Source organism: Scyliorhinus torazame, chromosome 17 (assembly GCF_047496885.1).
Source record: "Scyliorhinus torazame isolate Kashiwa2021f chromosome 17, sScyTor2.1, whole genome shotgun sequence".
NCBI classification, from domain to species: Eukaryota; Metazoa; Chordata; class Chondrichthyes; order Carcharhiniformes; family Scyliorhinidae; genus Scyliorhinus; species Scyliorhinus torazame.
Genome location: NC_092723.1, coordinates 64,229,961 through 64,257,317, shown reverse-complemented (window position 1 = coordinate 64,257,317; position 27,357 = coordinate 64,229,961). Strand labels below are relative to the sequence as shown.

General features: G+C 47.0%; 1 protein-coding gene across 2 annotated transcripts in view; it reads left to right on the top strand.

The window, feature by feature from the left end:
- The first annotated feature begins 8,121 nt into the window (after positions 1-8,121).
- The window catches only part of LOC140393914 (uncharacterized), a 30,768-nt gene continuing 11,532 nt past the window's right edge, over positions 8,122-27,357 (top strand). Inside the window, exons 1-3 of one of the 2 annotated variants that reach the window (XM_072480542.1) lie at positions 8,130-8,246; positions 12,347-12,515; positions 23,170-23,256. In XM_072480542.1, the coding sequence (XP_072336643.1) occupies positions 12,409-12,515; positions 23,170-23,256 (194 nt within the window). In that variant the 5' untranslated portion in view covers positions 8,130-8,246; positions 12,347-12,408. Of the gene's footprint in view, positions 8,247-12,346; positions 12,516-23,169; positions 23,257-27,357 lie in introns of both variants that reach the window. The other variant, XM_072480543.1, reaches the window with a different exon arrangement.

Sequence of the window (27,357 nt, the reverse complement as noted above, 5' to 3'; positions counted from 1 at the left end):
GAACCTGAAGAATGTTTTATGTTGTTTGTACGTTTGTTAAACGTTGTATGTCCGACAGGAGAATTTTTTCTCACTGCCACACGCCTATTCGGCAGAAACCTCTGAGGACTTGCCTTCAGAGACTAACCATGGCCAGACACCAATTCACCTGAAACCTCTGAGCACTTGCCCACAGAGACCCACCGTTGCCACACGCTTGTTCAGAGGAACTAGCTTTTCAGCTGATACTTGTTCGAGTACCAGACGCCCGCTCGTAACTGCCCTTCTGGTTCGAAGGATAGAACCACTACGGCAGCCCCACCACGATGACTACATTTTTGCCCGTTCTTGTCGGTTGCTCAGGCAGTGGAGAAACGGCTTGAGACCCGCCCTGCCTGGGAACCCCCCGCTGCTCAACTACGCTCGGGTAGGAGAGATACGGCATTGGTAGCCGTCCTACCCGAGGACTCCATCCATCTCTTACCCGTCACGGCCCACACGCACCTCTTTTTGCCATTTTCATTTTAAAAAGTTTTGTTTGTTTAGGTAACCTTTAGGTTGCCGGCCATCTGCTATTTACATCCTGGAACATTTGGATGGTAAATCAGCACTGGTTCATTATTGGGAAGTGTGCCGTGTCCTAAAATTTGTTTTAAAAAAAAAAAAATGAGGGAGTCACACATAGTGACCAATTATAAAGGGAATAATTGGCACCAAAGGACAGACACACTAGCATACCAGATATTAAACAAAGATAGTTACAGATACTATGCTTGTTTCTACAGAACTCCAGAAGCTCCAGGACCGGAGAAAATAAAGAAAGAAAAGGAAAGAGAACAGCCATGAGGACTTCCTTCATATGGATCAACATAATATTATTGGACATTTGGATGCGCGTGACCGCGAACCCCATGACTTCAAACCCCCCCAGCCGTTAATGTTTCATTGCCCCGCAGTACCCAGAGCCCAGTCACCAGCGACACTACATCATCCTGGTGTGCCAGGTTCATAACCTGGTACTCCCTGTCCTACGTGATCAAAACACTACTAGCGTTGGCGATACTCTGCTGTGTAGTGCAGACGATGCGTCTACGAAAATGGAGAAGGAGAGCCTACCGTGTTCGAACCCCGGTATATAGGATCAGATCCCCTATGTTCGGTTACGACCAGACCCCCACGATCTATAATAAAATAATAAAGTGCATTCACTTGCGTTTATTGTTTTTGTAAATAAAGAGATGTAAAAAACTTTTTCATGAGCAAAAATTGTATGATCCTGAGCTTGACTGCCAAGCCAGAAAAGACTGTATGAAATACTGTGATTTTGTTGTATGATTGAAGAAGGTAGGATAATGGAATGTTTAGTGAGTGTAGTATATTAAGGATAAGTTAGAGGTTCCAAGTTTATTGTTTTGTAATGCATGTCCCTGTCTGACATAGCGCCCTTAGAATTGTTAGTTAAAAATTTTTGTGCACAGCTATGGTCAGTACAGAGGCCATGTAGGAGGTGTCCTCCCCGGGTCAGGGAATGGAAAGTAACATAATGATGTGATCCTTCACGCTTCGCATTAGGATCACAAGGAGGGAATGTAGCCAGTTAAAATGGCTAACTCCCGATTAGAATGGCCAAACCCCAATTTAAAATGGCAAAGGGAAGAGGCTGATGGGAAAATCAGCCAACAGGACTCAAACAGGCAGCTGCAGGTAAAACTGTGTATTCGCCTCTGGGGAGGCAAACAGAATCGATACCTGCAGCCATCAACCAGCCATCTGAATATAAATTAGCAATCCCCGGGAACAATGTGCAACAAATTAGACACAAAGCCAACCCAGACTTTTCGGTGTCAGCAGGAGCCTACACAAAGTGAGGTGAATAACCACCCCAAAAACCTCCCATCGATCAAGGAATCGCTCCAGCATTGGAGAATATCGAACCAAGTGATTGGGACGAAGTCCAATCACTTGGAACCAACCAGGTACAGGGTCCGCCCCGAAAGGCGGCAAGCCCCTGGGGACTATAAGAATAGAGTCCAAGTTCAAATCGACGCTTCTCCACCTCTCTCCACCCTTCCGCACCCTTCGAGACCCTTCTGCTGACCTTCTACAACAGCCGCTAGAATCGTAAGTCTTACTCCAATGCTCGCTACGAGATAGGCACTCCTGGCTATCGACCTGTACCTGCTTTGAATCCCGCAGGCTCAGAACCCATACGAAAGGCCATTCGTTTCCCTGACTTGGTGGGCCATTTCCAAAGTTAAGTATTGGCCTGTAGTTGTAGGAAGTAGCTTAGAAGTAGAATTCATGTATAAATATTGATTACTGTATATAATAAATGTGCGTTGATTTAACTCTTACTAAGCGGTGTGTTGGATTATTGATCATTACTCGGACTTGAACCACGTGGCGGTATCAGAAAGATACCTGGCGACTCAAGAGCAAAGGTGATAGAACAAGAGCAATTTAACTAAGGCTAAAACGAGCAACAGGGGTTAGGGGGGTAGGGCAGGGGAGTGGGTCTAAGTAGAGAGCTCTTTTGGAGGGTTGGAGCAGACTCAATGGGCCAAATGGCCTTCTTCCTTCTTCTGCATTGTAGGGATTCTACTTCCACCAATTTATTTCTGAATAACCTTGAGTTTTCTTTATTGTCCTTCTTCGCACTAGGCCACTAATGGTTTCTAACCCAGCTATTCCCATGGTATTAACCTAGATATGGCTCAATTGTCAGTTTACCACGGCTCCCTCTTTTGAAAAACTTCTACAATTTCAAGAATGTTCAGTAAGGCAAGAATGAAATCCAAGTTTATTTTCCTCCTCATAAAATAATAACAGAAAAGGCTGGAAATACTCAGGAGGTTAGCACATAAAAATTCTGTTCTGATTATTGATGTGTCCACCAATTGAGTAAGGACTCAAGCATACTGGTGAACATTGTGTGCTCCATCTCCAAGGACACCATGGCACAAAAGCTAGACGAGGGGCAAGTGGTCGCACCAAACAAGCGCTTGTATTGTGGTTTGTTACAGACTTATTTATATTCCAGAGACATAGAGATCCACTCAGTGTCCCGATCTCTCGCAGCACTGAGGAGATCTGGCAAGCGGAGCTCCTTAGTGCAGAAAATGGGACTGAGTGAGGCCTCGGGAGCGCGTTCCCCGCTGAAGCCCCGTATCTAACTGAATAGGAGTTAGATAGCGGGGTGTTTCTCGATGCTGCCGGGAAACACGCAGCTAAACACGCTCGCTATGTGACTCTGTTCCCATTTGGTTCGATCGGGCCCTAGTTGGTAATGGGTTGGACATTTCTAACAATAAAACTGAGTATTGGAATGAGTTACATTGTCATGCTGGTCTGGTCTGGGAACAGGTGACATACCTCAAATACCCGTGAATGTGAAGGCAATGGCCGTCGAAGAGGATCATTTTACACACATGTTAGCTGTTGCTTAGGAATGGTAGTCCAATTAGTTTGTAGTCGAAAATAAGACCGAGTTTTTAAAGTGTGTTGCTCTCTTTTAGTGGCTATAAATATGGCAGTTAATAAGGTCGCCTTTCTTAATCTTAATTATGAATATGCTTTCAGAGTCGCAGGTATCTCTTGATACCGCCACAAGGTTCAACCGAATATCGATCAAAGAACCAATACACCAGTTAGTTAGTTCAAAGTCAATGGTACTTTATTTACACACAGTATGGTTTACTCATGCACAATAACACTACAGGCTAAACTATATCTATCACTAACACCTATACTTAACTTCGGGTACCCGCGTAGGTCAGAGGAACAGTGGCCGTTGTTTGGATTTGAGGCTGTTGGGTTCGAAGATGGAACAGGAGTATAGGTATGGTCGTCCGTCTGGTAGCGAGCGTTGAACTTGGACTTACTTGCTTCTGGTGGTGCAGGTGGAGGGGTCTCTCCCGTTGAGAGCTGATTCCAAGAGAGCGAACACATGGCGGGGGTTCACATGGCGCTACTGAAAGAGAACTACACTCAGCAGACCTGTCCACATGGCATCAACTCCCCGGTGAGTCTGGAAGATTTCTGGTGTGCCCTGCACACCCTAGCGAGAGACTGCGATTGCCAGGATGTTTCGGCTGTTGAACATTCCGAACTCCTAATTAGGGACGCTTTCGTTACGGGCATAGGGTCGGCGTACATCCGCCAGTGCCTCTTAGAAGGGGCTACCCTCGACCTCGCAGCAACCAAGAAACCCGCGATCTCACTAACGGCCGCCTTCCGTAATGTACAAGCGTACGCCCCTGACCGCATGGCGCCCCCCTCCTGGACATCGTGGACCCCACCAGCGAACACCCCATCGTGGACTCCACCAGCGACCGCCCCCAGCTAACCCCAAGCCTGCGCCGCGCGGCAGCCAGCCAACCTCGGGGGACCCAAGTGCTACTTCTGCGGACAGACAAAGCACCCCCGGCAGCGCTGCCTGGCGCGGAGCGCATTCTGCTAGGCCTGCGGGAAGAAAGGACATTTCGCTGCTGTAACCACGCCAATTGTTCCTGCACCCCCCACGTGGGACCCGTGGGCACCGCCATCTTCCTCGCCTCAGACCACGTGCGGCCCGTGGGCGCCGCCATCTTGCTTGCCTCAGGACACGTGTGGCCCGTGGGCGCCGCCATCTTCATCCCATCAGGCCTCATGTGGCCCATGGGCGCCGCCATCTTTAATGCTGCCCGCCACGTGCGCCCAGTGGACGTTGCCATCTTCCCCGCCTCAGGCCCCTGCTCGTCGGGCACCTCATTGGGCCGCTCATCGCCTGCCGACCAGCCAGGGGTCTTCCAACACCAGCTACAGCACGCCACCATCACGATCGACCAGTCCCGGCCGCACAACCTCGCAACCGCGTCGACGACGGTAAAGGTCGATGGGCACAAGACATCATGCGTTCTTGACTCTGGGAGCACAGAGAGCTTTATCCACCCCGATACGGTAAGGAGCTGCTCCCTCGCGGTACACTCTATTAACAAGAGAATCTCCCTGGCCTCCGTATCCCACTCCGTGGAGATCCGGGGGTACTGCACCGCCACCCTCACCATCCAGGGCATAGAGTTCGGCGACTTCCGGCTCTACGTCCTCTCCAACCTCTGCGCTGCCTTGCTACTCGGCCTGGACTTCCAGTACAACCTCCAAAGTCTAACCCTGAGATTCGGCGGGCCCCTACCACCCCTTACTATATGCGGTCTCACGACCCTTAAGGTCGACCCGTCTTCTCTGTTTGCAAACCTCACCCCGGATTGCAAACCCATCGCCACCAGGAGCAGATGGTACAGTGCCCAGGACAGGACCTTCATCAGGTCCGAGGTCCAGCGACTGCTGCGGGAAGGCATTATCGAGGCCACCAACAGCCCCTGGAGAGCCCAAGTGGTAGTTGTGAAAACTGGGGAGAAAAACAATATGGTCGTTGACTACAGTCAGACCATCAATCGGTATATGCAGCTCGACGCGTACCCCCTCCCACGCATATCTGATATGGTCAGTCGGATTGCACAGTACCGGGTCTTCTCGACAGTGGACCTGAAATCTGCCTACCACCAGCTCCCCATTCACAAGGCGGACCGCCCGTACACCGCGTTTGAAGCGGACGGCCGCCTTTACCACTTCCTTAGGGTTCCCTTCGGCGTCACTAATGGGGTCTCGGTCTTCCAACGGGAGATGGACCGAATGGTTGACCGGTATGGACTGCGGGCCACCCTCCCATACCTGGATAACGTCACCATCTGCGGCCATGACCAGCAGGACCACGACGCTAACCTTTCCAAATTCCTCCACACCGCCAAACTCCTCAACCTAACCTACAACAAGGAGAAGTGCGTGTTCAGCACAAACCGATTAGCCATCCTCGGCTATGTGGTTCAGAACGGAGTTCCAGGGCCCGACCCCGATCGCATGTGCCCCCTCATGGAACTCCCCTCCCCCACTGCCCAAGGCCCTCAAACGATGCCTGGGGTACTTCTCATACTATGCCCAGTGGGTCCCTAACTATGCGGACAAGGCCCGCCCACTCATTCACTCCACCGTTTTCCCCCTGACGGCCGAGGCTCACCAGGCCTTCAATCGTATCAAGGCCGACATCGTCAAGGCCGTGATGCATGCGGTCGACGAGCCGACCCCTTTCCAAGTCGAGAGCGATGCGTCAGACGTCGCTGTGGCCGCCACCCTCAACCAGGCAGGCAGGCCCGTGGCATTCTTTTCATGCACCCTCCATGCCTCCGAAATTCGGCACTCCTCCGTCGAGAAGGAGGCCCAAACCATCGTAGAAGCTGTGCGGCATTGGGGGCATTACCTGGCCGGCAGGAGATTCACTCTCCTCACTGACCAACGGTTGGTTGCCTTCATGTTCAATAACACACAGCGGGGCAAGATCAAAAATGATAAAATCTTGAAGTGGAGGATCGAGCTCTCCACCTACAATTATGAGATTTTGTATTGCCCTGGTAAACTCACGAGCCCCCCGATGCCCTATCCCGAGGTACATGTGCCAGCGCACAAGTGGACCGACTCCGGATCCTACACAACGCTCTCTGTCACCCAGGGGTCACCCGGTTCCTTCACTTCATAAAGGCCCGTAATCTGCCCTACTTCATTGAGGAGGTCAGGGCTATCACCAGAGACTGCCAGGTCTGCGTTGAGTGCAAACCGCACTTCTACCGGCCAGACCTCGCGCATCTAGTGAAGGCCTCTCACCCCTTTGAATGCCTCAGCGTGGATTTCAAAGGGCCCCTCCCCTCCACCGACCGAAACACGAACTTCCTTAACGTGGTCGACGAATACTCCAGATTCCCCTTCGCCGTCCCATGCCCCGATATGACGTCTGTCACTGTCATCAAAGCACTCAACACCATCTTCGCCCTGTTCGGTTTCCCCGCCTACATCCACAGCGACTGGGGATCCTCCTTTCTGGGTGATGAGCTGCGTCAGTACCTACTCAACAAGGGCATCGCCTCGAGCAGGACGACCAGCTACAACCCCAGGGGAAACGGGCAGGTGGAGCGGGAGAATGGGACGGTCTGGAAGGCCATCCAGCTGGCCCTATGGTCCAAAATTCTCCCGGTCTCCCACTGGCAGGAGATCCTCCCCGATGCCCTTCACTTCATGCAATCACTACTTTGCACGGCGTCTAATGCAACCCCCCATGAACGTCTCCTTGCCTTCCCCAGGAAGTCCACCTCCGGGGTTTCGCTCCAACGTGGCTGGCAGCTCCAGGACCCGTTCTCCTCCGCAAGCCCGTGCGGCTCCACAAGGCGGACCCGTTGGTCGAGAGGGTACAGCTACTCCATGCAAACCCGCAGTAGGGGCCGCCAAGACACAGTCTCCCTCAGGGAACTGGCACCAGCTTGGTCCCCACCCTTCCCCTCTGCCCTGGCACTGCCCTTCCTCCCCCTAGCGCACCTCACCACAGCCCCCACTCCAGGACGATCCGTCCTCCCCTTGGTCCCACATGGGGATGAAGATGAGGTCTACACGTGCCCGGAGTCACCGGCGACCGAGCCGACACCTGCATCACCAACGGGACTGCGGCGCTCACAACGGAGGATCATGGCACCCGATCGGCTGAATTTGTGAACTTTCCCAAAATGTTAACCTTAAAATGCATGTAAATAGTTTTCCACCACCCCCGCTGGACTCTTTTTTTAACAGGGGGTGAATGTGGTAGTCACCACTGTTGTATATATCACATACGAGATGTAATACGGTAAGGCTCCTGTACTACAGATACGGGGGTAGGTCCCTGCCTGCTGGCTCCGCCCAGTAGGCGGAATATAAATGTGTGTGCTCACCGAGCTGCAGCCATTTCGGCAGCAACTGCAGGAGGCTACACATCTCTGCTTAATAAAGCCTCGATTACACTCTACTCTCGTGTCGCCGTAATTGATAGTGCATCATGTTCCACGTGAGCTTCCAGCCACTTTACCTGCTCCTTCATACACATAGGTAACTTCCCCTGAAATTCCTCTATAATGTGTTAATAATTTTGTGCCCTTTTGATAAAATGTTGGTACACCAAATCTTTGTTCAGGCTGAGTTTGTTGCATGTAAACTTGGTGCAATGTTCTGTAAATTGTCTCAATTGGTCAGCTTGATTCTAAAATATTAGGGAAATTCCAAGGGGGCGTGTCATCTGCAATAGGGGAGTCTCAGCAAATGCAATAGGAGTGTGGAAGCAGCCATCAAAGCGAGCATCCGAAGACTTGAGAATTTTGGAGCTTTGTAGTCTTTGGACTTAATAGTCTTCAACTTGATCTACCTGTTAGACTGAAGTGAGTCTGTTCTTCATTATTAATGTCCTCTATTTTTCCTTTAAACATTCAGTGTAGCCCTTTTCTCGAGTCATGTCTATTCCTGCTTGTTTACGGTGCAGTTTCCATCACTGTTTCACAATGTCGCTTTGTTATTGCTTTCCTGCACCACCATCCTCTGGCCAGAGAGGGCTGCTTCGCAAAGTTAACTCAATCCAGAAGGAAGGAGCAGTTCTCTGCCAGAAACGGGAGCCTGTGATGAGGGAGTGAATGGGAGGTTAGGCTCTCTGACTATCAGGACAGGCGGCGAACAGTAATATAGTCAAGTGTCCAAATCCTGACAAATTGTCATTCATGTTACAAGCATAATGTCTTGGTGTTACGGGATGGGAACAATTACTTGCCCGTGAGCCTTGCAAAATACGAACTTCCCCGGTAAGGGGGTGGGGGACCTCTACTCAATGTACAGCTGTTGCACATATAAGGCAAGGCAGACCCAGCTGGGGTTTGTGATGTCTGTAATAGTTATTGTAAATAAACTAAGGGTGGGATTTACCGGCTGGTCACTCTGGCGCACGGGTTTCCCGGCGACGATGGGTGCTGTCAACCCTAAACCTCATTGACAATGGCGGGACCGGTAGACCCCGCTGACAGTCCGCGTCTCCCGCCAAAAAACACGGGGTGGGGTGGTTGTAAATCCCGTCTAGAGTTTTTTTGAACTACTCGGTGTGGATTCCTTTGTGGCCTTATAAAACTTGGCAAACTTGAAAGGTATTTTTCTAATTTGACCTTGTTTTATATTGTGATTTGATGCCGGGTTTCACATCCAGGGCCCCTTTTATAATTTTGAGTGTGCCTGTCTATGGAAGCTGACCCTCCCAGTTAAAAGAAAGAATTAACTTGTGTTTATTTTGTTCCCTATATGGCCTAAGATTATCATAAAGCAATTCAGAGTCAGTTAAATACTTCTGAAGTGTGGTCACTGTTGTAATGTCGATAAAATGGCAGCCAATGTGAGCACGGCCAGAGACCACAAACAACAATGAGATAATGACCAAATAGGCTGAGCTTAGTGAAGTTAGTCAAGGTATAAATATTGGCGTTTAAGGATGCCAACTCTGGCTGGACATATGCCGGGAGATATCCTCACCTCCTTAAGGGCTATGGAGAGAGAGCGGGTAAATGGAGTTGAAATCAGCCATGATTGAATGGTGGAGTGGACTCGATGGGCCGAATGGCCTTACTTCCGCTCCTATGTCTTATGGTCTCCTATACTCAACTGTCCCTCTCAGGCAACTACCATTAGTTACCCAATGTGGGCATCATCACAGAGCCCCGCCTTCTCAACACGCAGTCTTTCAATAAGGTCCCCCCCCATATCCTTCTAAACTCCAACGAGTACAGACCCAGAGTCCTCAACCGTTCTGCATACGACAAGTTCTTCATTCCAGGGATCATTCTTGTGAACCTCCTTTGGACCCTTTCCAAGGGCAGCACATCCTTCCTTACAATACTCCAAATGGGGTCTGACCAGAGTTATACAGTCTCAGAAGCACATCCCTAGTCTTGTATTCTAGCCCTCTCGACATCAATGCTAACATTGCATTTGCCTTCCTAACTGCCGACTGAACCTGCACATTAACCTTAAGAGAATCGTGAACAAGGACTCCCAAGTCCCCTTGTGCTTCTGCTTTCCGAAGCATTTCCCCATTTAGAAAATAGTCTATGCCTCCATTCCTCCTTCCAAAGTGCATAACCTCACACGTTTCCACATTGTATTCCATCTGCAACTTCTTTACCCACTGTCTTAGCCTGTCCAAATTCTTCTGCAGCCCCCCTGCTACCTTAATGCTACTTGCTCCTCTGCAGATCTTTGTATCATCTGCAAACTTAGCAACAGTGTCTTCAGTTCCTTCTTCCAGATCATTAATGTATATTGTGAAAAGTGGTCCCAGCACAGATCCCTGAGGCACACCACTAGTCACTGGCTGCCATACTGAAAAAGACCCCTTTATCCCCATTCTCTGCCTTCTGCCAGTCAGTCAATCCTCTATCCATGCCAGGATATTACCCTTAACACCATGGGCTCTTAACTTATTTAACCTCTTGAAATCTAAATAAATCAGGTCCACTGGTTCTCCTTTATCTAACTTCCTTGTTTCCTCCTCAAAGAACTCTAACAGATTTGTCAGACATAACCTCCTTTTGACAAAGCTGTGCTGACTCAGTCCTATTTCATCATGTACTTCCAAGTACTTCACGATCTCATCTTTAATAATGGACTCTAAAATCGTACCAATGACCGAAGTCAGGCTAACCGGTCTATAATTTCCTGTCTTCTGCCTTCCTCCCTTCTTAAACAGCGGTGTTACATTAGCTACTTTCCAGTCCCCTGGACCCTTCCTGCCTCCTGAGATTCCTGAAAAATCACCACCAATGCCTCCACAATCTCCTCAGCTATCTCTTTTAGCACCCTGGGGTGTAGTCCATCCGATCCAGGTGATTTATCCACCTTCAGACCTTTCAGTTTCCCCAGAACTTTTTCCTTAGTGATGGTCACTGCACTCACCTCTGCCCCCTGATTCTCCTGGAGCTCTGGTAGCCCACTGGTGTCTTCCACCGTGAAGACTGATGCAAAGTAACTATTCAGTTCATCTGCCATTTCTTTGTTTCCCATTCTTACTTCTCCAGACACATTTTCCAATGATCCAATGTCTATTTTTACCTCTCTTACCTTTTATATATTGAAAAAAATTCTTCCCATCTTCTTTCACATTACTAGCTAGCTTGCACCTCTGTTTCATCTTCTCCCCCCTTATTGTTTTTTTAGCTGTTCTCTGCTTGCTTTTAAAGGCTTCCCAATCCTCTGGCATCCCACTAATCATCGCCACTTTGTATGCTTTTTCTTTTTCTTTTGTGCAAAAATAGCTGGCGCTCTGCGAATTTCCAGCTGCCATCACCCACCCCCCCCGCCCCCCCCACCCAGACAAAAGTTCTAGCTGCCTGCCCACTCATTCACTCTAAATCCATTAACATTTTGCATACTCTAATAGAATCTTCCAGATTGCTTTCAATAGGTACCAGGAGATAAATGCCAATTCTAGTAGATTCCTGGCCAATCTAGGAGGGCTGGCCATCTTTTGGGCCAGGGAGAACTGCCCTGTCCTTTTTTTGAATCAGGTCATGGTATTCTTTATGCCCACCTAAGACGGCAGATGGAGCTTTGTCTTAATATCTCAACCAAAAGACAGCACCTCTGACAGTGCAAGCACTCCTTCAGTACTTCTACATCTGATAAGCATTTGTGGTTTCTCAAACAGAAAACCCCACAGCTTATCCTTTTGCATTTTCTGTTTACTGGCACAATTAGAAATACTCATGCATTTAAAATTTAAATACCGTGACATCTATTCAAATGAAGATCCTTTGGTCTATTTGGTCTTCAGGGTTCAAAAAGAAAACAGTCCCATCTTCTCCAGGTTAACCAGGGATGAGCAATAAATGGAAACTTCACCAGCACCACCCATGTGCCTGGAATGATTTTGTAAAACGTCTTTCTCTTTTTTTAGAGTGAATAAAAATGCATTTTTAAAATATCCATGTACAATTCCAATCATTGATGCAGATACTTAAAAGCAAGGAAAAAACATCCGAGTTTACATCTTCACAATTAACACTATGTGCATGAATTGATAATTGCTTTATTTTTTTTATCCCTATAAGCTATAAACCCAAAATCTTAAACTTAAAAAACAATCGCAAAAACATTGGTCCTTCTACCAAAATTCCAATACAACATTAATATATTCTTTTTCCATCGACTGCCAAGCAATCTACTGAAATTATGCGACATAGAAGCTCACCCGTGCCAAAAGCAAACAAAAAAGGCAGGAAAATCAGAAAGGCAAATAAAATGCAATTTCTACAATCTACATGCAGGTGGATTATAAGAGTACGACTGGATGTGGGATTTTCTATTTTCGCGATCTGGTCGAAGGTCCAGTTGGCTTCGCTGGTTGTGGTGTGACAAGAAGTGGCTTTTTTGTGCTCACAGCTGCTTTAGTTCTTCTGCCGAGGGCTGTTACCTTTCCAGTCACCTTTTCCATCTTTGACTTTTCTAGGAGGTGGATCAGAGGTTTCTGCACTAACACACTTTCCTCAGAGAGTTCTTTTTGATGGACATATGGATGCACTAGCATATGGCTGGATTGAAATTAGTTTTATTGTTGCAATTTCACAAGATTTGTTAGCCCTTGTAGCCCTAGCTGGTTCTGAGGATTCCACTGACAGGTTGGTGATCTCTTGGTCTTTGACTTTAGCTTCATCTTTTCTGGATCGTATTTGCTCATCACCATTTTTTTGAGGTGCAGAATTAGCTCTCTTCCGTCTTTTATCGATCGGTCCACCGTACTCTACTTGAACAACTGTAATAGCAGATTCCTTGTCAAAGCAGTTTTGTCCTCTTCTGGCTCTCTTTAAAATGTCTTTCTCAAATACCAACTCTATTCCCATTATTGGTGGAGAAACCATGTACAGCTACATTTCTACAGGTATTTCCATGGTGATTTGTTATGCTCTAGGTGTAGCATAAGCGGCTTCCTTGTGGTGCACTCGACAAAGGAAGGTTCAGACGTGGAGATAGCTTCAACACGTTTATTAAACTATTTACACTTCTATTACTCGGGTTCAGCACTACTGCTAATCCTACTATAGCTACCCAGACTGACTAACCAGTTGCTGCAATCCACGTGATGGGAGTGATATTGAATCAACCCTGTGTCTCTACTCACTGACTGTCTCCACTGGAAAGAGGCAGATCATGTGTGTGGTGTCCCTTATATATGGGTTGGTGTAATGCCCTCCTGTGGTCGTGTCACCTCTGTGTGTATCGGGAATGTCCATTGGCCGTGGCCTATCTAACTGATCTATTGGTTGAGTGTGTGTGTGTGTGTGTGATGTCTCTGGTGCTCCCTCTAATGTCTAGCTAGCCTACATGTATTTACATTGATGCACATCACCACATCCCCCTTTTTTATATGTTACATATTTTCTGTACACTTTAAGAAAATTGAACAAAAAACAGGTAGATAAGTTAAGGTATATACAAGTCACGGGAACAGTGATTCAACAATAAGTCCAAATCATTTGTGTGAGTCCAAAAACCATAAATCATCATGGTCAAATGTCTCTCTTGGTTATGAACGCCATCAATGTCCCTGTGCCACAGGAACCAAGAAGTGGTCAAATCACTTTGCTGTCTGATTTGGAGTCCCTTTCTTTTTCAATGTTTGTGATGGTGCTGTCGGATGGCATCTTGTAGCTGATAAGGTGTTGATGTTGAAGAGGTACCATCAACAGTATCATTCGAGGTCATGGATGTGCCATATGTTGAAGTTGGATAAGACTGTACATGCTGGTTCTGGCCACATGCTGTGCAGGAAGGGTGATCCTGCTGAGAAGCGTTGAAGCTTGTCGAATTGGAAACAGAATTGCTGCTCGCATAAATACCTGGTGATGGTGTGAAACTAGAACTTTGCATCTGATAGGAATATGCTGTCTGGCCAGGCTGGAGTGCAGCAAATCCTGGGCTGTAACAAAGGCATCCAGTCTGTAGTGCAGATTGCGCTTGCGGTAGTCCTCCTTCGGTCTTGATTCCATTAGTGGGCGATCCGTAGTGCTGGCCTGTTTGAGAATATGCTGCATAGACTGCTGCATGCCTGAATACTGGGTTTGTCCATCATGAGCTGTCATTGGCTGCACTGCTGGTGTGGAAAAATGTGTGGATATAGCTGTGGTGAATATTGGTGTATTCCTTTTGGACTGTAGCCGCTGCTTGTTATTACTGACCCAGTGTAATTGTTAAGTGATCCATCTCCTGTCGTTGTGGCATCTGCTGTCACCCTGAGCGTGCCATCACTGAGGTTGTGGCAAACCCTGTCTGGAGTAAAGTCAGGCTTACGTGAATCAGAGTCGGCGTTTGGTTGCTCCCCATCTGGCGTCTGGTCTGTTTTAACTGAGTCAGTGTTGGTTTGTTGATGCTCCCCGTCCGGGGTCTTAGCAGGTCCACTGGAGTCAGCTGAGATTTCTTGAAGCTGCACGTCTGGAGTCGGAACATGCAGGAATGCATTGACTTGTGGAGAGGTTCGAGCGAATGAGGGTGGAAGTATCGTGGTGTCACCGGAGTCACCAGTGGTCTCACAGTGATCGCCAAGTGCCTCTGTATACACTAGCTGAGGTCTGTCACATTGCACATCTTGCAAGGGAAATGGGATGCTGTCGTCACTCGTCTCACATACCGTGGGTAGAGCCGCAGTAGCTGCTTGTTGTTCACTTGGGTTGGGCAAATTGTCAGAGTCTTCATCTGATGGTGCAAACAATGTGGGTGGACTATCATTGTCTTGCTGTTGTCCTTCATTTGGGCTTGGACTGTCATCGTCGCTTTGTTCTTCACTGTAGCATGATAGACCGTCATGGTCATCCTGCTGTGCACTGGAGCGTGGTAGACTGTCATAGTCTTCTTGCTGTTTACTTGAGCATGGAAGAATGGCATCGTCTGCCGCTAGTTGGTCAGAGGAGGTTGCTAGACCCTCATGGTCTTGTTCCTGCAAGGACTGCGCGTCAGAGTCTTGCGTTGCTTCTATCATGGAGGCTGTCCACGAGCTCGCTGCAGAGGCTTGTGACACTGGAGTCACTTCTTGTTCGTGCAAGGACTGCGCTCTGGAGTCTTTCGTTTCTGCAATTGTGGAGTCTGTCCACGAGCTCGCTGTGGAGGCTTGTGACACTGGAGTCACTTCTTGTTCATGCAAGGACTGTGGTGTGGAGTCTTGCGTGTCTTCTTTCGTAGAGTCGGGAACCCTGAGCGGTGCGTGGACCACGCTCTGTGCGGCAGCGGGCCGCTCTCTGTGGGCTTGTACCGCTCTCTGTCTCTTGGTGTCAGGCCGCAGCATAATCCTGCACTCACGAGTCGGGATGTCGTATATGCTGGGCTGAAGATCCTCAAATCCGAAGAATGAATCCATGTCTGCGTCGGATTCAGTATGGGGGTCGCCATTTCTAATGAAAAAACCTTCGTCCGAGTCGTAGTCTTCTAGGACCATATCATCACTGTTTGCGTCGAAGGTGGCATTAGGCTCGCACGGTCCAGAGAAAATGTAAAGGTCGGTATCGAAGTATTCAAGGTCGGAATCATCGGTTTGGGCGTAGGTAACTGCTTGTTGCAGGGTTCTTCGGAAGTTCATTTCATTTCCTGGTTCAATTTGAGGCATTGTGCTGTCATTCCAGGTGAAAGAAGGTTGTCTTACGGCTTTAAAAGATTTTTCTTTGATTTGGGACGTTTACTCTTTAAATGGGCGTGGTCCGGGGCCTCTGACGTCATGACGCATGTGACATCATACGTAGGAAGCGTTTGCGCATGCGCAAATCGCTGTTCCTGTACTGGGGGTCGTTTTCGTGATTCCGCATGCGCGCCCTCTCGCGCATGCGCAAACGGACCTTCCCGATCTGTGCGCTTCTTGCGCAACTGCACAAGTGCAGTCCCTTTAGAAAGATGGCCGTCGACCAAAATGTTCTCTGCTCCAGGATCTCGGCCTCGTGGTGAGTACTGGCGCTTCTCTTACCTTTTCTTGCTGGTTGGAGTGTGTTTTCCCTCACAGTATTTGCCGAATTTGTCCAGGACTGCCTGGAAGTCGCTCCTGTTTTGTCCTTTGGAGAACTTGAATTTTTAAAAGATTTCTTCTGCTCTGGCACCGGCGATGGTGAGCAGACGCTTTGTCTTTTCAGCACCGGCCACGTCTTGTAGGTCGGCTGCTACCAGGAAGATTTTGAACTTTTGCCGTAATGCCCGCCAGTTTTCGCGGAGATCGCCGTGGCACTGAAGCTGCTGCGGAACCCGGATCTCGAACATCTTGCCTTGGTATCGTTGCTGGTTGTCACTGTACGCTGAGTTTTAGCTATATGGATTGAAAAGTTCACTGCTGGTACCATGATTTGTTATGCTCTAGGTGTAGCATAAGCGGCTTCCTTGTGGTGCACTTGACAAAGGAAGGTTCAGACGTGGAGATAACTTCAACACGTTTATTAAACTATTTACACTTCTATTACTCGGGTTCAACACTACTGCTATCCGACTATAGCTACCCAGACTGATTAACCAGTTGCTGCAATCCACGTGGTGGGAGTGATATTGAATCAACCCTGTGTCTCTACTCACTGACTGTCTCCACTGGAAAGAGGCAGATCATTGGTGTGGTGTCCTTTATATATGGGTTGGTGTAATGCCCTCCTGTGGTCGTGTCACCTCTGTGTGTATCGTGAATGTCCATTGGTCGTGTCCTATCTAACTGATCTATTGGTTGAGTGTGTGTGTGTGTGATGTCTCTGGTGCTCCCTCTAGTGTCTAGCTAGCCTACATGTATTTACATTGATGCACATCACCACACACGGGAGTTTGCACTTTCTCCCCGTGTCTGAGTGGGTTTGCGTCGGGTGCTCTGGTTTCCTCCCCAGTCCAAGCTGGCTTGTAATGCAGAACAAGGCCAGCAGCGCGGGTTCAATTCCCGTTCCGGCTGAGAATTCTGAATTCTCCCTCTGTGCACCCAAACAGGGGCCGCAATGTGGGGCTTTTTGGGGCTTTTCACAGTAACTTCATTGAAGCCTACTTGTGTCAATAAAAGATTATTTATTTAATTATTAGATGTGCAGGTTAGGTGGATTGGCCATGCTAAATTGCCCTTAGTGTCTTGGGATGTGCCGATTAGGTTACGGGGTTATGGGGATAGGGAGGAGTGGGCAGGATGGGGTGGGGCGGTGTACCTGGTTAGAGTGCTCTTTCGGAGGGTCGGTGCAGACTCGATAAGCCGACTGGCCTCCTTCTGAACTGTAGGAATTCTATGATTCTACAGGTCCCTTATTCAATTGAATTAAGTTGTTTGGCTATGAACACAAGGCCCTCATTGTCCATAACAATGACCCAAGACCTGCAAAAGCACAAACCATCAGCAGGATTCTCCGTCAGCGAGGTCTTCCGCCCCGCCGGCAGTGCACCCACACCGCGCATTTCCGACGGCGTGGGGTGGCCCACAATGGGAAACCCCTTTGGCCGGCTGTGGAAACAGAGAATCTCGCCCCATGTGTTTGGGCAGCACGGTCGCACAGTGGTTAGCACTGTTGCTTCACAGCGCCAGGGATCCGGATTTGATTCCCGGCTTGGGTCACTGTCTGTGCGGAGTCTGCATGTTCTCCCCATTGTTATGGGCCAGGGTTTAGAAAACCCCAAAGTGTATCATGGAGTTCACCTGACCCACAAGTTTTAATAGATTGTGGTATGGGGAGCACACGGCCTACTCTACAGGTGTGGTACAGCAGAAATGGTAAAGTATTTTTTGAAGCAAAACAATGTTTATTCTATGAACCCAAGTTAACCTTTCTAAAACAAACAGTGAACATCTTAGCAACCAGTAAATCAAATATACCCCCAAAGAATACAACACTAAGTAATCTGTATGCTGTCCTTTTAACACCCAGAAGACTTAACAAACCTTTAAACAGAAGCACATCAGAGTTTACATTCCCTACTGAAAAAAGCAGAACCAGAGCTCAGCTCCACCCACACTCTGACATCACTGCAGTAACATGAGCAGCCAAACATTTCTGAAAGCGACATTCTCATGACACCTCCCCCCAAGGAAAAAAACCCCATCAACTTCAAGATGGTTTCATTTTTCACGTTTTCACCATCCTTTAAGAAATGCCACAGTAAATATACTTTATCATTTCAGAAAACAACACACGCAAACAGGTATAATAATATAGTCCATTTTTTTTTGTTCTTCTTCCTCCAACTGAAATCCTTCATGATTGACAGTCGCTTTGAACAAGAAGGTCTCTGCACGATCCATCCATTTCTCTATGCCTCAGCATTTCTTTTTAAAGTCAGATACTTTAGTTCAATCTGACCACAGAGTCCCTTGCAATTCTCCAACACATGAGCATTGGTTACCACAGCTTTCAGGCAGTCATAGGCCTGTTGAAAGTCCGCTGTCCACTGAAATTTTTTACGTTTCTTCAGCAAGTCCATCAGTGGAGCAATCACGCTACAAAACTTTTGCACAAATGTTCGATCAAATCCACTCATGCCAAGAAATCGCATTATTTCCCTCTGTCTCGAGGGTATCGGAAACTCCTCAAGGAAAGTGACTTGGGCTTTTCCAAATTCATTTTTGGCTAGGTTTATCACCAAACTCGCCTCCTGAAGTCAATCAAAGAACTCCATCAGGTGTTTTAAATGTTCTTTCCATGCCTGGCTGAAAATTACCAGATCGTCGATGTATACCGCCCAATCGGGTAATCCTGAAACAACTTTGTTAGTTAACCGTTGAAATGTGGCTGGGGCATTGTTCACGCCAAGTGGCATTACTTTGAATTGGTACAGACCATTGGAGTCACAAAAGCTGAAATCTCCTTTGCCCTTTCGGATAAAGGTACCTGCCAGTAACCTTGAAGTAAATCCAGTTTGGAAATAAAAACTGATTGTCCCACTGTCTCAATGCAATCCTCCAAATAGGATACGAGTCCGTTCTTGTAACTGCATTAACCTGTCTATAGTCCACACACAACCATTGGGTACCGTCTGGTTTTGGTACCATCACTATGGGTGAGCTCTATTGGCTGCAACCCACTTCAATTATGCCATTTTTAAGCATACTTTCAATCTCTTTGTTAACCTGTGCCAATTTTAAAGGGTCAAGTCTGTATAGATGTTGTTTGATTGGAACAGCATTTCCCACATCTACATCATGTATAGCCATTTTAGTACTTCCCAATTTATCTTCACAAACTTGCCCACGTGATATCAATAACTCTTTCAAGTCAGTTTGTTTTTCCTCTGAAGGTAACTCAACAATTTATCCCAATTTTTAAGAACATCCTCGTTTTCCAATTTAATTTGAGGTATGTCAAATTCACAGTTATCTGGATTTGGTTCGTCACTTTGAGTTAGAATCATTAAAGCCTCCTCCTTTTTCTCTCCTTCTCTTTCAAAGTAACTTTTAAGCATATTCACATGACACACTCGGTGAGTCTTCCTTCTATCTGGTGTTTTTACCACATAATTCACCTCACTTAATTTCCTTTCAATTTGATAAGGTCCACAAACCTTGCTTTTAAAGGTTCACCTACCACTGGTAACAATACTAAAACGTATCTTCACAGGCAAAACTACGAACTTTGGATTTCTTGTCCGCTACCCGTTTCATCACATCTTGGTAATTTTTAAATGTTGTCTCGCCAATTCACCTGCTCTATTTAATCGTTCCCTAAAATTTGACACGTAATCCAATAATGTAATTTCCGATTTCTCACTCACCAATTTTTCCTTAATCAATTTAAGTGGTCCTCTTACCTCATGACCAAAAATTAGTTCAAAAGGACTAAATTTGGTTGACTCATTGGTGCATCCCTAATTGCAAACAGTACGAATGGAATTCCTTTATCCCAATCCTTTGGATAATCTTGACAATACACCCTCAACATTGTCTTTAATGTCTGATGCCACCTTTCTAATGCTCCCTTCGATTCTGGATGGCACGCAGTTGACTTAAATTGTTTTATTCCTAAGCTATCCATTACTTCTTTGAATAACCTTGGGGTAAAGTTTGATCCTTGATCCGATTGTATTTCTGTGGGTAGTCCATATCTCGTAAAGAATTTAAGTAATTCCTCCACAATCTTTTTAGCTTTAATATTATGTACTGGAATGGCCTCTGGAAAGCTAGTAGACACATCCATTGTAGTCAAAAGATATTGATTCCCACTTTTTGTTTTCGGAAGCGGTCCTACGCAATCAATTAGGACCCTCGTAAAAGGTTCCTCAAATGCTGGAATGGGTATTAAGGGCGCTGGTTTTATCACTGCTTGAGGCTTCCCTATCACTTGACATGTGTGACATGATTGACAAAATGCAACTACACCTTTATGTAGTCCAGGCCAATAAAAATGTGTTTGGATTTTAGCTTGAGTTTTCCTTATTCCCAAATGACCTTCCACTGGTACCTCATGTGCAACTCGCAACACCTCCTTTCTATACCGTACCGGCAATACTACTTGATGAACTTCTGCCTACTTTTCATCCGCCTGCATTTGTAAAGGTCTCCATTTTCTCATCTAGACATTACTTTTACGGTAATAACACTCTGGTATACACTCAGATTCCTCTTCCGTGTATGCTTTCTGATGCATCTGTTTATTTCTCTCTTTTTGTTGTAACTCTGCCAATTTTCCTGAACTAAAAATATCCGCCTCATCCTCCACCTGTTGTTGTTCTTTTTCAACCATCTGATCAAAAATCGTTTCTGATAATTGCACTTCCACTTCATCTTTGCTCTTTGATTTCTCCTCTTGTCTTAACCTGTGACTTTGCAACCTTGTTACTACACAATCCGGAAAATCCCAGGATATTCGTCCTTCAACACTTCAGTTGTCTGATTTTCCACTAGCTTATCAACCACAGTAGTCATCACTCCCACATGCGATCCAGCTATATCATTACCCAAGATAAACTGTATTCCTGAACAAGATAGTTTCTCTATTACTCCTACCACCACTTCACCACTGTTTACTGGACTTTCCAACCTTACCTTATATAATGGAACACTACTTCTCTCACCCTGAATTCCACATATTACCACCTTTTCTGGCAACATTCTTCCCAAACTACATAACTCCTCATCTCTTACCATTAAAGATTGACTAGCTCCTGTATCTCTTAAAATTGTGACTTATTTACCTGCTCCTCCTGATACACATGAGTAAACTTTACCCACACAAGTAAATTCTTTAAAGAGATCTGGCACCTTCTTATCAATCACCTCTTGATCAGGCTGTACAATCTTTTGCACCTCCTTCGCTTCACTTGGGTTTTCCTTTACCACTTTAACAAACCCCACTGTCTTATCCTGTTTTACCACATCAGCCTTCCCAGTGCTTTTCTTCAACCACCAACACTGTGACTTTACATGGCCTAGTTTATTACAGTGAAAACATCTGAAAATTTTCATTTCTTTTCCACCCTCCTGGATGTTTTAAAAAATCTGAGGTACACTCTCCGTATTATCTCCCATCAGATCACCTTTACTTTTACCACTTGAGTATTTCTCATGTCCCCAGTTTCTATCCCTCACAGGCTGAAACTGATGTCAGAAACCAAGCTTTGATTTATGAACTAATTCACAATCATCTGCCATTTCTGCTGCTAATCTCACAGTTTTAACCCTCTGCTCTTCCACACAAGTTCTCACTACATCAGGAATTGAATTTTTAAACTCCTCCAAAAGTATAATTTCTCTGAGAGCTTCATACGTTTGGTCTATTTTCAAAGCCCTTATCCACCTGTCAAAATTACTCTGTTTGAGCCTTTCAAACTCCATGTATGTTTGACCAACTTCTTTCCTTAAATTTCTAAACCTTTGTAGGCTTCAGGCAGTAGTTCATATGCACCCAAGATAGATTTTTTCACCTCCTCATACGTCTCAGATACCTCCTCCGGTAGTGATGCGAACACTTCACTAGGTCTATCTGTCAGCTTTGTTTGAATCAGTGATACCCACATGTCCTGTGGCCATTTCATTTGTTTAGCTACCTTCTCAAATGAAATGAAAAAGGCTTCCACTTCCTTCTCGTCAAACCTTGGCAATGCTTGGACATATTTAAATAGATCCCCGCCAAGCCTGCGACTTTGACGCTCTTTCTCACTATCCTCATCACTATCATCCAACTGTACGTTTCCCTTTACATCTGCCAATTTTAACTGACTGTCATGTTTCTTAGCCATTTTCTGAAGTTCAAACTCTCTTTTTCCCTTTCCTCTCTATCTCTTTTTGTTCTGCTAGGGCTATCCTTTCTTTGTTTCTTTCTTCTCTCTCCTTTTTTTCCCCCCGATCTGATCTCCCTCTCTCTTTTTTTTCTCTCATTGCATATTCAAGCTGCTTTAATTTTTTTTCATGTTCAAGTTGCTTAATCTGCAACTGGATCTTTGCCATTTCGAATGAGTCAGACTGTATCTCAGGCAACTTTAAATGCTTAGCCACCGCCATAATGACCTCATCTTTTCGCATTTTGTCAGGTAATATTAACTGCAATGTTTTTGCCAAATCTATCAATCTGCTTTTTGTCTCTGTCTGTAAGGTACTGCGTGTGACTGTCTCCACCCCAAATAACTTCAGAGCCTCTGAAAGAGCCATTGTCCACAACACACTCCCCACTTAAACTAAAATACCACACCTGAAAAGCACCCACAACATGCTCACCCCTCAATGTCTTTAAGTTCACTAAGCCAATCCAATAGATACACTTTTATCCCCCTCGAGCCCCCAATTTCTGAATTCATCAAATGAATATGAGATAGTCCTTCATGGCAGGGAGATCAACAGTACAGCTGCTTTGTCTGACTTCAGCTGCAACACACTGAAAAACAAAACTAAAAAGACAGACAAACACAAGCTTTTCTCAAAGTGAAACTAAAAAGCAGAACCAGAGCTCAGCTCCACCCACACTCTGACATCACTGCAGTAACATGAGCAGCCAAACATTTCTGAAAGCGACATTCTCATGACACCTCCCCCCAAGAAAAAAAACCTCATCAACTTCAAGATGGTTTCATTTTTCACCTTTTCACCATCCTTTAAGAAATGCCACAGTAAATATACTTTATCGTTTCAAAAAACAACACACTGGGTGTGGGCTTGGGTAGGGTGCTCTTTCCAAGAGCCAGTGGAGACTCGATGGGCCGAATGGCCTGCTTCTGTACTGTAAGTTCTATGATTAAGCATGTAAACTTTCCATAGGAACTTAAGAATGTCAGTGAAACTTTACTACTTATTAACTGCGAAAGCTGTGTTTGCATTTGCAAATTTGTCCTGTTGAATGAATCTCTTATTGCCTGATCTTACAGAATGGCTGCACTATCAGATGAATTTAACAGAAGTGTTTTTGTTGAAATCACTAACAACACGGAAAACAAATTCTTTGCCACGCCTGCGTAAGTATTCAAAGGTGCGACCATGTATTCCAGGAAAATGTGAGGCGCCTGCGATTTTCCGACCAATCTTCCTGAAAGACACCACTGCATGTTTGGAAGACCCAGTTGGGGAATCAACTTCTCCAATATCCAACCGAGATTTTGTAATTAAAGTCATTCCCATCTTAGTGGCGGGGTTGCGCTGGAGTGTGACTGTGATGGGACCGGATGTGCCGAGTCAGTTTAGAATACCCTGCCGACACTCACTGTCTACACTCACACACATAAGGAAGAGGGTCACCAGAATCAGATATCAAAGGAGATAGGAATGCGGGAGTCCAGGACTCTGCTGAGCCCAAGGTCTATGACATTCCCTGTGTCCGGTCATCCCAGAGATGCTGGAACTCCAAAGCAGAGTCGGAAGAATCAGGAAAGGATGACAAATCCACCCTTGCCAACTGGAGGAGTGCAATCATTTTCTGAGCCAAGGAGATGGCGCTGTCAGTCTGACACAACAAAGCCAACACTGCGAGAGTGGCTCCTGCAGTGGACATGCAATCCATGACAGGAGAGCTCTGCTCCATGGCTCAGCTCGTGACCTCCATGGCTGAGGGCATGAGTTCCATGGTGCAGGGCTTCAACTGCATGGTGCAGCATTAGTGGGAATCCACGAGTGTCTGTCTTCGAGGATGGCGATTTCTGGTTCTCCCTCCAGCTACCTCTCTATCCCATGAAGGAGCGCAGATGTCTCCGGGCACCTGAAGGGAAGAGGATCCCAGGGCCATTTACCCAGGGGACCCCGAGGGTGTCCAGCCGATCTGACCTCCCTCTCCCTGCGAGCGACACACCTCCAGCCCTGAACAGCGAGGAGGATAGCATTGCAACACCCGTGTTCCCGAACTAGGCCCGGAGCCTCAAGTTCCAGGCCCTCCAAGGGACACCCGCCAAATTAATCACAGGCAACAGGGCGTGGAGGTCAGCAGGCCGCCTGTGGATCCAGGAGAAACACCTAGACATAGTAGGAGGGTGAGGAAGAGTAAGAAATGATAGGCACCTAGAGTAATGTTCGGCGTACTAAAGAACATCTAGTTCAAGACCAGTTAATTTTATTATAGTATAATAAACTGTGGGTAGAAAACTAATGCTATAATACTGGAACTAATAAAAACAGGACTGACCACAATGGTTTCTCCACAAGACTCCCCCTAGGCTAGTGTCATCTGCTACTACTTGCCTGACACCTACTGGTCAGAGGCTATACATATTTACACATACACTTGTTAATGCATATCATGACACCTAGTGGACATGGGTGAGCAGAGGCATTAATAAAATAAGTCACCACTCTAAAAGGGCACATGTAAATATTTATTCACCAGCAGTTCCTCCTCCCTGTCATTATGGCACCATTCTCCGCAAAACTCCTCATCCACTTGGCTCTTCGTCCCTGTGCAGTGTGAGAGTGGCAACGCTTTGTCTCTTCCACCTTCCACACTGATGGCTCAGTAAAGATGCGCCACTGCTGGCACCCCCACCCCGTCATCAACACTCAGGCCTCTCATTGCAGTCACTCTAGTCCAGTGATGAGGAGGCCATGGGTTGACAAAGTGCAGAGAGGTTAGTTGGAGGAACAAAACAGAATCCCTATCCTCAAAGGGGTTGTTGAAAATGAGAGCTCATCCCATGTCTCTAAACACCATAATAAGCCCATTCATTGGCAGGACATGTTCAACTCTCTGTCAGGCAGGAAACAGACATATCATTGAGGAATAGAGGAGCATCGCTCTGTCCTCAATGCAAGTCATCATCGTTCTCCTGTCGAGTCTGGCCAATGGTTTTTAGCGTCCTGCCCATCATGGAGACCTACCACCGGCACCACACTCACGCTGAGATACCTGTCCCCATGGAAGGAGATTTCCTCATCCCCGGTGCTGCTCATCCCCAAACTGAGAGACTATGAGGGTGTCACTAGCCCAACAGCCCAAGCAGGCCCAGGTCCTTCCTCCTCCACAGATCGCTGCCCTCCTCGACCTTCTCCTCATCCAAGGAGATGTGGTGCTCCTCCATATCCCCCGGGACCAGGTGGTCTCCCCTCTGCAGTGCCAAGTTGTGAAGAGTGCTGCAGGCCACTATGATGTGGAACACCCTCTGGGGGCTGTATTCAAGGTCATCCCCCGACCGGCCCAGGCATCGGAATCTCATCGTCAGGTGTCCAATCACCTGCTCTACCAGCATGCACGTTGAAGCATGAGCCTCAGTGTAGTCAGTCACTGCTTCATTTTGATGCATTGGCATCATCAGCCACCTCCTTATTGGGTACACCTTGTCCCCGAGGAGCCATCCCCCGTGGCGCTGCTCTCCCTCAAACACGCCGGGATCTGTGATCATACCAAGATGCAACTATCATGGTCGCTCCTGAGAAACGGGCACACACATGCGCTATGCCCGTCATGTGATCACAGACAATCTGGACGTTGGCGAAGTGGAATCCCTTGCGGTTCGTAAATGACGGCGCATGCCGTCGGGGAGACCACAGGGCCACGTGGGGTGCAGCCTGTTACACTGTGCACCTGGGGCATGCCAAGCAAGTGGGTGAAGCCCATGGCCCTAGTGCCTTGGCTCTCCTGGTGCCGGTCCAAGTTGATTTACATGTGGGAGCTCACATAAACGGCATCCGTTACCTTCCTAATGCATTTATGTGTGGCTGAGTAAGAGATGCCACATAGATCATCAATGCTGCCTGAAAGGAGCCGCTCAGAGTGGCGGTGACTTTAAGGACCACGGGCAGTGGGTGTCCTCCCATTTCATGTGGTGCCAGCTTTTGCAGGACATGGCAAAGGTGGTCCACCTTCCCCCAGTTAAGGCATGGCGTTCTCCGGCATTCTGGCTCCGATATCTGTAGATAGGAAGTCCGGCGTTGGAATACCCTTTGCTGGTACAGTCTCAAACGGGGCTGTGTCCTCTGTGATGCTGCTCCCTCTACAGCTATGGATGCAACCTCCTCCTCAGCAGGATGCTGGTCCTGGCCATGTGCAGCAGCATGTCTCTGTCTCTGCTGTTGCTCTATCACAAGTAGTAGAAGCGCCAACTCGACAGGCCCAGGATTCTCCAGAATCATCCACTGAAAAGAGAACACCAAAGTGAACAGTAAGGGCTCCTGAAGAAACCCTGCCCCTCTACTCCCCGTGGACATCCACCCTTGCACTTCCCCCTTAATGAGTGCCTCTCCACTAAGTCTCACACCCTCCCCTCTGTAAGGATCCTCCCGTTAATCCCTGTCTGTTCCATGATTTCCCTTTTAATTTCTGTTCTGCTATTTCTGTTTTTGTACATGGACAAAATTCACCTATTCCTTTAAGACAAACTTCACCTTTAAGTTGAAAACAGGAAACTCCAACAGGATGTGCTGTTTGGTCTGACATCAGTGCTGATACAACTTGATGGATTTGGCTGTCGGCCAATGGACTATTTCGAATTGCTGGGCCTTATCAATGGATCATGCTGATCGGACAGTTTTTTCTATGGAATGTTTCATCCTCAGTTTTAGTTTCATTTTGAACTTAAGAGCTGAAGGAGGCTCTTTAGACTTTCTCCCTGAATGGGTAAACCGCTCTCAAACACCCAGTTGGAGACTCTTGTTTTCTCCTCCGTAAAGCTGGAGGACATTTTCGTAAGGCTGGAACCCAAGAGTAAAACCCAGGCTGAGAACTGAGTTTGAAGGGAGACAAAGAATATCTTAAGGAAATCCAGACTGGCGCTTGCTGAAACAGAGCTGCTGGCAAAACTCACAAATGAAGAAACTAAGCAACAGCCACATCATAAATCTCTGTACAACGTCACTTTTCTTATGACCAATTTCCGATTTACATTTGTGTTTACAATCTATGCTAGAATTTTAAACTTTATCCATATTTACATTTGTTTTGATCTGGGGGGAGGGAGTCATGTCACCCCAGAGTTCTCGAAGGCATTAGGATGGTCCGTCTTCCTGATTTTCCATGGGTTGGAGGGGTCCGAGTTCCCTCCGGCTAATGGCCTTCCTCCCCATCTCTCATCTACAGCTCTCTTTCCTCCCATCAGTGCTCCTTGCCCTCCCCTCCATGCCCTCCCTCCACCTCATGC